Source organism: Euprymna scolopes, chromosome 31, assembly GCF_053919585.1.
Source record: "Euprymna scolopes isolate OS-2025 chromosome 31, ASM5391958v1, whole genome shotgun sequence".
Classification (NCBI taxonomy): domain Eukaryota; kingdom Metazoa; phylum Mollusca; class Cephalopoda; order Sepiida; family Sepiolidae; genus Euprymna; species Euprymna scolopes.
In genome coordinates, this window is record NC_136512.1 from 2,797,887 (window position 1) to 2,810,380 (window position 12,494).

Here is a 12,494-nt window from a genome sequence, read left to right on the forward strand (position 1 = left end):
GAATGCCACAAAAAAGTACAAATGAATGCAACTACAAAGAAGCTAAGAAAACATGAGGTTCGAAAGAATAGAGATGCTCGTAACATAGATGCACCATGAGCCAGAGAATCACAAAAATCCCAAGAATGCAAATCCTTTTTTTTTTTTTTTTTTCATTTAGAATAACCAGTACATTGCAATGCACATAGAAATGTGTCAGAATATGTGTAGGTTCTTTTAACTGAAGAAAATTTTTTTTTCTTTTTTGTGATAATGATCAAGGACAACTATGAATCACATTTTCACTTTTTGTTTCATTTCAGTCGAAAATCTCGGAAATCAAGGGGGTCCTTTACGTAGGGGTTAACACTTAAACTCTACATTAGATACATAGATATTCAAACATTCCAGATCTCTCAAAAACTGAGTTTGGAAAGTGAAGAACATTTTTTCTCTCCCCAACTGACAATTTCAATTCTTGTGGACTCTTGGTCTTACTGGATTCCAGGACAAAAATTCATCTAGTCTGGTGAAGTACCTAGACTTGTGTTGCTACTCGAGTTAACATTTGGAGAAAGTGCAAAAAAGCTAGTGTGGATTAGCCATACTAGGATCTTATTTGGGCTACAAATATGTGATTCTCAATATTTGTCCAGGATTTACTTGTATGAAAAAATATCTGCATACCAGGTTGACCCGACAAATCTCCGTACAGAGAAACCTTAGACACTCGAATATAATGTCTCGTAGGCATTCATGTCTCTAAGACGCAGTAATTAAGAGCAGTTTGTTAGGATTAACCTGTACTTTGAAAAGTTAATTCTTGAATTCTGGTCACGTGATTCCTTCTGAAGAGGAGGATGGATGGATCACATACGGTTATTCGATTTAAGTGGGAGAAAACATGAACTATAAAGACAAAAAACGTTTACTAGCCAAATAGAAAAGTTACTAGCCAAACCCACATGATTTTTAGAATATGACATCTTCGTTCTGTGACGATTATGTACATCATAAAGATTTTTCTGTGTTTTTTTAATAAGTAATTCTAAATATACAACAAAATTTATACTTGAAGGTATAAAAATTCTAATTTCTTCAGATACTTTTTAAACAGCCTTTGCTAAAAAAGAAAAAAAGGTTTTGTTAAACATTTTGTTTAAATATTTTTACTTTGCTCATTTTATTAACAAAAAAAATAAATAAAAAAAATAAAAAAAAAGTTGAAAAGATATTTTTCACTGTGTAGTTAGCTTTGCAAGGTTGTGAGTGAAAAAAATACAATTGCCAAAAGATAAGCGTTTCATTATTTCTAGTCACCACTTTGAAAAATCACTCGCAAATGCGACTATTTCTCTCGCAATGTAGAGCCCTGGATAAGAACAGTAGTTCGAAGAATCCAATACAAAGGATATTCTTACTAGATTTTAAATTTATTCATGTCAAATCTTTAATTTTTTTTTTGAGGGGGGGGGGGCATTAAAAAAAACTCAACCAATGAACAAGCTTTATCACTGAGAAGAGTAAGAATTTTATAAAATAACTAAATCGACAAACTTCTCATCATTCGACAGACTAGCCAATTTCACACACAGCCATTGATGGCTGGCTAATGGACACATCTTTTCAGTTCACTGCAATCTGATGTCTAACCAAGGTTTTTCACTCCAAATTACATTAATCAATGTTTAGAAATATTGGATACATACCTCAAATTCAACCAGAGCTTGTCGTTTTTTTGGCATCATGATAACATAACTGAAACGAAAACATTGAAATAAATCAATAAAGAAATGTTCAAACATGCAAAATTAATATATAATATATATAAGCAATTTTAAGAATTTGAATTAAAAAACCTTTTTGTAATTATATTTCAATAAAAAAGTGTACATATATTTTCACAACGCAACTACACACTAGGTGATATATAGATCTTAATTTTATTGGTACTTTAAAAAACAATCTTTTCTGTAGTAGCAGCAATGGAGGGAGAAAACAAATCCCAATTTTTGATTTCCGATTTCCAGTAATCTCAACATTATGTTTACACACTACTCATGTGCATATGCAATCTAAAATGTAACTCTTTGAATATACATATACATTATATATATATATATATATATATATATATATATATATATATATATATATATATAAATAAAAGCAAAATGTGCGTGTATGTGTGTTTGTATATTTCGCAAAAACTTTTGACATGCATCAGACTGACAAAATTGCTATCGCTTTAAAGCTCAGTCTTTTGGACGACAAATATCGAAAAATTAGCCAAAAAGATTAATTCTTTCACTATCAATTGGGCTGTTTTTCTTTGTTACAAGGAGGGATCACCTTTTTTGTTGACATTTTTGCAAGTCGTACAAGTCCACGACATTGCATAAAATAGGTTATTTCGCACGCCTGCGACAACACAAAGTTGGCGCATTAATAAGACCGTATGCTTTTTTCACCTCTGCACGTTAAGGGTTCGAGCCTGCTCCTATATATATTTTTTTTCCCTTCTAAAACAAGATCTTTGCACACTCACCTTCTGGCACCCAGGCTAGTCGATTTATAAAAGGCAGTTTACTTTTGTTTTAAAATTCAATGATTTTTAATATTGTTTTCCTTGACATATTTAAACAATTCTGTTCAAAATGTTCCTTTCCAACCTTTTTGAGGAGGCTGATAACCTAATTTTGAGTTGTGATCTATATCTAAATTGTTAGCTCTCATCCTCCCTCCCTAATCACTCAAAATTGTTTATATATATATATACATACATACACACACACACACACACACTGTGTGTGCAAAATCAAGACTTGATGGCAACAAAAAGTGTATTTCATTTTACGTTACAATTGTTTCAATGTCTAGTTGAAAATTTTCAAATGATATAATGCTTGAAATTGTCGAACTAGACATTGAAACAATTGTAACGTAAAATGAAATACACTTTTTGTTGCCATCAACACCTTGTCTTGAAGTCTTGGATTTTGAACACACAGTATATTAATGCTCAATTATGAAATGTGATAATTTTGTAGCTTAATCCTTAAATCAACCACTTTTGGCTTAAAACCTATTGGTATAATAAAATTTACTGAATTACACGAACCGAGTATATTATACACAAGTATATATATATATATATATATATTAGATAAGTTCTGCATGGTCTTGGAGCAATGGCGTAAAGCACCAGCTACGAAAAGGAGGGATGTGGCATGGATTAATATGGCTTTCTATTCCAAAAGGTCAGAAAGGTCATCAATTACAGATTTGGACAAGACGCTCCAACTCATCCAACTTGAAACAATCACAATGTAAATAATTTACATTTTTAAATATTTTGCGACGTTGTTTAAGTTTTAAGATGTTGCAATCATCTTGGACCTTGCAGTGGACAACACCAAGCAACATTTCACACCTGACCCTCATGTGGCTCAATCCAAAGTTTTAATATAAGTTGATTGCAGTCAAATCATTTCTTATGAATTTAAACAAGGCCTTTTTTGGTCTAACACACTTCCTAGTGCTATAAAAGATGTGGCATGCAGTACATGGCCAAATGAGACGTCAAAGCGCTTAAGATATGCATAACATCCATCACGTCTGATGAAGCAAGCTTCATGGGATCTTTTCTCCCACTCTGCAGTTGCATATTCATCCGATCATTTAACCAAAGTCATTGCAGATCAGAATGTTTGCCCCCCCCCCCCGGCATGCACAATGACAGTATAAACACTGGCCAAAAATAAATTTACCTCCATGTAATGATCTTTTGACGTTGCTTCATCTCAAAAATTGTAGCAGAATGAATTCTATCCCGACCTTCACATTTGATGACGTTTAGAAAATCATTCAATTTAACAGATAAGGCTGATTTAAATAACTTATAAACTATTGTACCTATTTACAATTTATACCAGTTTGTAGAACTTTAAGCATAGGTTTTAATGTTGAATTTGTCAATAGTGAACATGTCCATACCTGAAGTTTTATTTTTGTTTCGATAAGAAACATAGTTTGGGAAATCGGATTTGGAAGGAGTGTAATAAAAAAAGACCAAATAATGTGCGTGTGTGCGTGTATATATCTGCTTTATTTTTAACTAGTAGGCCACCTGGCATTGCCCAGTCATAAAATATGCTTAAATATGACATTTTGATTAATACAGATTTGGTATTTATTATGTTAGATTCAATATATAGTAACAAGTGGGGGTTCCCTGGTGTTGCTTAGGTGTGGAAAGATTTTATGGTTAGGGTATTGAGCAACAGAACAAACTAGCTGCAATAGCCAGGCTCGAACCCTTACATCATTCGTAGACATTTATACTGATGACACTACAATCTATGGAAGCACATCAAAGACCAGAAACAACTAAGTTCTCTGATTCTCTCTCTTCTGATCTTGAGCATGTGGTACAATGGGGAAAGAGGTGGCTAGTTACTTTTAATGCATCTAAAACCAAGCTTCTATCTCTACATCAACGCTCTGATGCCCATCTGGCATCAATTGAAATGAACGGGTCTTGTCTTGGGGAGGCTTCAGGTTTTGACAAGCTCCTGAGCTGGACCTTTACTAATCATCAAAAATGGAACACGTATATCAAATACATTGTGAAAATTGCTGGAAAAATAGTGGGATCCTTCTACCACCCCAGTAGAAATCTCACTCCTGATGCAATTCTCAACCAATATAAAAGCCAGGTACAGCGAATGATGGATTACTGTTGCCATATCTGGGCAGAAGCTGCTAGAAGCAGCTCATCCTGCCTTGACAGAGTTCAAAATAAACTTTGTAGCTTAGTGGGGAATGATACCCTTTTCACTTCCCTGCAACCTCTTTCCTACAGAGGAGACGTTGCGAACCTGTCTCTGCTTCATCGTTATTTTCATGAAAAGTGCTCGCCTGAGGTTCAATCCATGGTCCCCTCTCGCCCAACTTTCACGAAATACACTCGTCTAACCAAAACCACTATCAATAATTTCCCACACTCTTTATCTGTGTCTAAACCTAAATTCCATGAACAAAGTTTCTTTCTTAGAACTGCACACATGTGGAATTCTCTTCCGATTGCCTGCTTTCCAGCTGACTACAATCTGATTTTCCTCAAGTCCAACGTAAACAAGTTCTTGATGACCCCCCCCCCCAAGTAATCCAATTCCCATTACTTATATACGCTATAATCACATTGGCCTTGATAAATGGTGATTCCTGTGTAAAAAGAAGTAAAAAAGCCAATGGCCGCCATGTCCATTGTGATTTATGACATCGCAGTCGTTCAAAATAAGCTAAGTCATTGCAAGGCGTATGATGACTTTGCAAAAATGTTGACGCAAAAACCGCCCCCTTCTTTTAAAGAACGGTTCAGTTGACGAGCATAGAATCAATGTTTTTGGCCAATTTTTTGATATTTGTCATCCAAGAAACTGACCTTTCAAATAATACTGATTTTGGCAGTGTCGAAAGTTTTTGGTAGACATACAAACATTTTCCCTTTTATATTATAGATAATTTAAAATAACTCCCGCATCACCAAGAATTGAAACCAAAATGTTTAGTTTACGATTTACTTTTTGCTTGGACGGTAATGCCTGAGCTATGAAGACATGTTTGCTGCAAGGCTAAAAATTAAAACACGAACCAATAGTTATTACGTTACGCATGCATATTCGTAATGCCATCGTTTGACCTTCACCTGGCAAATTTCATTTCTTTAATTTTCATATGGAGGCTAAAACCCAAATACAAAGTTTTGCATGGGTTTGAATACCTTATATATTAAATTTCATGTCTAGACCAAAAATAGGATTTTGATAGGCAAAATTTTTTAAACCACATATAGAAAGGTTTGTGTTTACTATAAGCTTTTTACGCAAGTATAAATCATGTAGAATATCTGCATGGATATAATTAAACATAATAGATAACTAAAAATGGCCATCCCATAAAAAAACTGAAAAAACTAATAGGGAATTAATTAAAATGAATGTTTAAAAGAATATGCAAATTAGGTAAATCTTTAGCAGATGAATGCAATTCCATGACCCATATATAACAAAGTTGCATTTTCTTTTGAAATAAATAGAAAAGAAAAATAAGAGTTTTTAGTATGAATATCTACACACAAAAAACATTTACAGGAATATAGATTTTTTTTCTCTCTCCTTTAGTGAAAAGTTATCTATTGTTAGTTTTTGTTTTGCCAGACCATTTAAGTAGACATTCTTTTTTAAACTTTTTATATTTTATTAAATTTAATTATATAATAAGCGATTAATTACAAACAATTTATAACAAATGATTGGTTCTTGACATTTGAATCACCCTTTATATGAAATGGAGTGTAGGTCAGAGGCACGAGTAGTAATCGTGTTTGGAATGCAACAAATTTTTTTTTTTGATAAATTTGTGTTGGAAACTAAAATTTAAATTGCAAACATTTGTGTTTTTCTTTATTTTATTATGTTCGTTAAGGAATGTACCAAACAGTTGCAGACGCATGGCATCAATTGAGAAGATTTGGGAACACCTCAGCCAGCGAGAAGCAGCTGAAGTTTGGTTGTAACCGTAAAAGTAGAATATATAAAAACAATATTGTAGATGCAATAAACTTTAAGCTTAAAAAAGACATTCCATTTCTGCTTTTCAATTTGGAGATCAAGTAAAGAACACAAGAACTATGCTACATACCCACCTCCCCATTAAAAACGAACCTTGTGTCACACTGTCCATATAAGGGAAATAGATAGGGACCACTTCCTGTGCATTATTTCACGTTGATTGCACACTCAGGATTTTATTATGTCAAGTCGTAAGCTGAGCTTTTATGCTCATGGAAATGAAAGGATGTTAATCTTGTTTTTAAACTCCATAATTATAGTGGAGCGGATGGTGGCAGTGCCTGTCCACTTCAAATGAAAACAGGTTGGAAGAGGGTGGTGGCTTTTTCAAAACAAGACATTTCACCAGACAACGCCGGTTATCACCACCAGAGGCAGCAGGTAAATTGGTTACGCAATTGACAAAACCTTGAGTTTCAACCAGGTGTCGATCACAACCAACGAAGCAACTAATTACACCATTTAACGTACATGATGCAATATTCGATTTGATAAAAAGTCTAAATTTCGTTAATCACTCAAGAAATTTGTTTCTGCAATCGGAAATAATTAACAGTGCCGAAATTCTAAAGTTATCTTGCCATATTTTCAAAGTAAAACACAAAATGAAACTGCTTCCAACAAGCAAATTTTCATTTGCACTCTTATTAGCAATATACTTTACTAGACCAGCCCAAACGACTGCTAGTATGGAAAATACTCCACTTTACAATAAAGACCAATGTGTATTTATTTGTACAATGGTTTAAAAAAAAGTAATATTTATTTCAATAGTTCCACAGATGAAACTTTATAAGTGAAAAGCAAAAAATAGCAAGCCCATCACACCATGAATTTGGAGGCAAAAAAAAAAAAGGGGGAATCAGAAATGATAATTTATATATGGAAAATTATAAAAATTCTATGATTTTAGGAGCATTAGTGAATACACTGACAAACCCTAACCCCCTGTCCTCCCAGTCAATTTTGCTATCGGGTGTATAGGAATTTCTGAATAAAAATCAAGGGGAATAACTAAAATGATTTTTTCACAACAATGTTGGTAGATTGAGCTAGTATTCTATAACGTTAGAGAACTTAACATGAGCATTGCATAATGAAGAACATTACCATTATTAATTATATTCTTTTTTTAACTGCCTCATTTTTACCACCTAATAGAAAAAACTAGATGTTTGAAACACTCGGAATTTGTATGTTATACGTGTGGTTTAAATATAAATCGAGGATTTTGTTTGCCAGGCACAATCTTTGTATTTACTGCATTTAACAATAACATTGAAATTTGTCTCATTTTAAAACAAGCCGCATGTGCATGGTTCCCCTCTGTTGCCTTCACATTTTCAAAGTTTCAGAAAAATCTACTGAATGGGGCAAAAGTTATGGGGTAAGTTATTTTTTTGTAATTTTGGGGCATTTGTGACTCCTTTTGAGCTCCCGAGATCGCCAAATTCCAGTAAAAAAAAAAAAGGTGCAGTTTCATGCCTTAAGACGTGTATATTTGAATTCAGCACCATGGAAAACTACTATATAGACATACATATCAAGGTTTTGAGTAATATGAAAAAAGAGCTCCAAAAAACATGTTTTTAGCCATAAGTCCCAAAGGGATGCAAACCAGAATTTTGCCAGGGTGACCCATACTGAATTAACAATGGCCTCCAGATTTTAGCCAAGTTTCAAGAAAACCTAATGGATGGATCAAATGCTATGGGGCAAAAAGTGTAATTTTGGTGCATTTTTGACCGCTTTTGAGCCCCTGGGGACACCAAATCCCAGTGTAAATGGATAACGGTAAGGTTTCAGGTCTTAACACATGTATATTTGAGTTGACCACCGTGAAAAACCACTATATAGTCAGACATATCAAGTTTTGTTTAGGGGGGGGGGAAGAGGGGGCATCTTTAGCACTAAAAGTCCCCGGGGACGCGAACCAGAATTTTGCCAGGGTCACCCACACTGGATTTATATTAAGAACAATGAGTTCCACATTTTGGTTAAGTTTTAAAAAAAAAATCTAATGGATGAATAAAAAGTTATGGGGCAAAATGTGTCATTTTTTTTTTTTTTTTTTTTTTTAAAACCTCTTGAGCCCCTGAGGATGGATGCAACAGGGATTTTCGCAAAAAAAAATTTTTTTTTTTACTGTGCACTTAATGTAATACAAGGAATATTGAAATAAAAACCTTGATATATTTTGCCTGAGGTACCATAAACCAAGTTTTTTGGATTTTCTTATAGAGCTTAAAACATGACCATATTTAAACAAATGATTAATAAAATTAAAAAAAAGAAAAAAGAAAAGGGTAAATATAAAGTAATTCAAAATGAGTTCTATATTAACACTTAAAACAATATTTATAGTGATTTTTTGTATATGATTACAGATAATCGGTATGAACTTGAATTTGGACCCATTAGCGACCATTAAAATCAAATTATGTATTTGAAGTTTTCCCCATATCTCCCATAGAGATTCGCCATGTTGAAAAAAAAGATTCAAGAATACTTCCATTGTCTTTCTCAGAATATTATCACCATTTAAATTTTATGTTTGCCGATAATATTTCAAGTATTAAGATCTACTCAGGTGTTTTTAAGAATGCACTTAAAGACTCAAGAACAATTCACTACTTTCTGGATTCTTATTTTTTTTATTAACATATGAATAAACTTAGTTTTTATGTATTGGCTCTAATTTTTCTTTCTATAGGGAACATACACAAATATTACACACTTGCCTGTTTTCCCATGCGTTTCACTTCTCAGAAACTACTGGTCCGATCTGGCTGAAATTTTGCATTGACTTTCGTTATAAAAGTGCAATGAACTACAGTTGGATCCGTTCAGTGCACAGTTAGGGATTAATATTTAATGGAAAAAATCAGCACGAATTTGACCATATTCAATCAATTTGGCATAAAGCACTCATAAGTCACCCCAAATACAACAAAATTCTGTCACAAAATAAAAGAGCTGGTTATAACATAAAATTTGGAAAAATTAAAATACTTTAACATTGAATTTATATTAGACAAAAGAAATCTTTGCAGATGTACTGAAATATTTTTTTTCAAGATTCAAAAGCATTAGTGCAATTGTTGGCTGAATTTTCACCATTTTAAAAAAGGTACTCGTATAAAATTAGCTTGTACTTACCTAATACATCCAAAGTTTTGTAGGGTGTCGACCAAATCCTGTTCCACGACAGTTTCAGAAAGCCCTCGAACGTGCACTACAGGAGAAGGTGACGGTTTATGTGGATCCTCCATTAATTTGTCCTAGAAAAAGAGAAAACAATTTATAGATCGGATGCAACAAATTAGGAAACTTAAACTTTCGTGTTACCCTCTCCTCAATATAAAAATCTTTAAGGATACGTTTATACGAGTGAGATATGCTTATGTAGTTGTATTACTGGATTCACTTTCAAACTAATTAACCAATCATTATGTGAGAATATTGATGTATGGCATAAAGATAGGCAACGTGAGCTATATATAGTTTAAGTTAGATTTATTGAAAGTGGAACCTTCATGAAAATTTAAATACGTCAAATGTTTAGAAAAGTATTCGGACATTAAATTAATAAATATTCTTAATTTCAATTTCTTTTAAATATTAAAGTTTTTTAGACCATAATACACGCACAACCTCTCACTTTAAAAATTTAAATATTTCAGATGGGCATTAAATTTTATCAACAGGAATTAGACAAATTCAGACAGATTTCCTATTTCTTCTTGGGACTCCTTAAGTGGAAGCTTTAATTTTTGGATACCTAGAATCACAATCATATAATGAATTTGGATCAGAATAATGAATTTGGATCAAAATTAGAATAAGGATTCTAGAAATACAGTTTAGTAGCAGTATATCTGGATTCAAATCCGACATAAAAATATGGTCAAATGGTTCCAAATTTATTTTAGTATTAAAAAGTTTGTAAGCGTGTCATTAAAATTTGATGTAGAGAAATTGAGAAAATTTACTGTTGATTTCTAACAGAAAATTTATTCAACGTAATCGATCGTTTTCAAAGTTTATTTTCAACTTATTATGTCCTATCGTTGCTAAAAAGGATTCACTTTCATTTGGTATTTTTTTATCCGTTTCTTTTTTAAAATAGGATTTTGATATTTTATTATTGGAATCCTTTGAGATCAGTAATTTGTGTATTAGTTGCTCCACGGAGGAGGAGGCTGAAACGTGGTGAAACAACAATTACAAAGACGAGGATAACCGTCCACAAATCCAAGATTTCGATAGTCGCAACTTAATTATAGTATCATTTTAAATTATCAAATTGTTATCTAATTTTGTAATGTTTTAATTCCATAAAACGATTGAATGTAAATAATTTTGAAATTTTAATGCGAGGATTTTTGCTAAGAATTTTGAAGCTAGTTTAAACATTTAACAATTCTTTTCAAATTTTAAAGGGTCACAAAGTAATCCATCCTCCCCAAACTATAAAGCTGGTTTTAAAAAACTAAAATGCTACAAAGTTTTTTTTTCCAAATAAGATTTTTTAAAATTATGCCACTGTAAGTTTGGATTTCAATAAATCATGAATATTGACGTTCAGGGCCGTTTGTATCATGTTCATAAAACCTTTACAGTTTCTATTATTTCCCCTCTCATATTCTAAAAAATTAAAAACTGCTTTTGAAAACCGATTTACTGTCTTATACATACAGTAGAAATTTCATTATAATCAGATATACGTAATTGTTTAAGGAAGGGGGGGGGGGTGTAAAGATTTTGGATCCCTTCCATCGTTTTAGAGAAATTTATACACATTTTAGATTTCATCAACCACTACCAGGCTGCCGGTCATAAAATCTGTTTAAATAGATTTCAATACGATCGCTTAGAATTTCTTATATATTTCTTGTGTAGATCATAATATGTTTGAATTGCGAACGTGCGTCGCGGCTAAATTTTATTTACATTGAGTTTTACACAATTCCTGCTCTTTCGGCGCTTTTTGTGTTGATTCGGCCTTTTTGTATAAAAGCGAAACTAATGCGCGGTTCTCGGCCTACGGGCCGGTAGCATCCAGAAAGCAATAGATGTTTGGTCAATGTTGGTTTTCTAATAAACGGGGGAGCTGGTTTCCTCCCAACACGTTGGGTAAACCAAACCAGACTAAGTTGGGTGTGTATATATATATATATATAAAAAAAAAAATCCCGCAGTAAAATTAAGTGCAGATTTGACCCCATTAAAAACTCTTGCGTGATGTTTGACCTCAATTTGAACTCATTCCATTTTTAATCGCTAAATTTAACATCTTAAATTGCTTCAGTCGCTGTAGTGCAGGTGTATGTCATCGGCCTATTGGTTTCAAGGCTCCGGGTTCGAGCCTACCTGCCCCCCCCCTTTTCTTCCTTTTACATCTACAAAAGATTTTTTTTCCATTTTTAAAATCTGTTTTTTTTTTGGTTATATTTTTTTTTTAAGTCTAACATTGTTTTTTTTTTTTTTTAAATATTTACCCCCCCCACTACAAACACCCGGGCAACGTCGGGTACCCCCGCTAGTCAAATAAGAAAAGTGAATTAATGAAAGTTGGTTTTTAAAGAAATATGCAAATTAGTTATCTTTTTTTATTGTTATGTTGGTATATAATTTGTATTCACTTTTAAAATAGAAAAGCGGACTTTTAATATCAATGTCAGTGCAACAAATAACTTTGTATATATGTAAGGATTTGAAATTTTTAAGATCCCTCCCCTCCACTGAATACAGGAGACTTCCATCGTCTTCCTCAGAAGATGCTACAAATGATTACACTAAATTTTTAAGTAGATTCTCTAACTTTTCTTTAGGAAACAGGTACACATTTCCAGCAAGAAGACCTGATGTTGTTCAGGA

General features: G+C 32.9%; 1 protein-coding gene across 8 annotated transcripts in view; it reads right to left on the reverse strand.

Annotated features, from left to right (window-relative positions):
- LOC145255594 (heterogeneous nuclear ribonucleoprotein L-like) overlaps positions 1–12,494 on the reverse strand; it is an 81,077-nt gene that overhangs the window by 40,494 nt on the left and 28,089 nt on the right. For all 8 annotated transcript variants that reach the window (XM_080114078.1, XM_080114077.1, XM_080114080.1 and 5 more), the window contains exons 2-3: positions 9,774–9,895; positions 1,689–1,737 (exon numbers count right to left, since the gene is read on the reverse strand). In XM_080114078.1, the coding sequence (XP_079970204.1) occupies positions 1,689–1,737; positions 9,774–9,886 (162 nt within the window). In that variant the 5' untranslated portion in view covers positions 9,887–9,895. The remainder of the gene's footprint in view (positions 1–1,688; positions 1,738–9,773; positions 9,896–12,494) is intronic.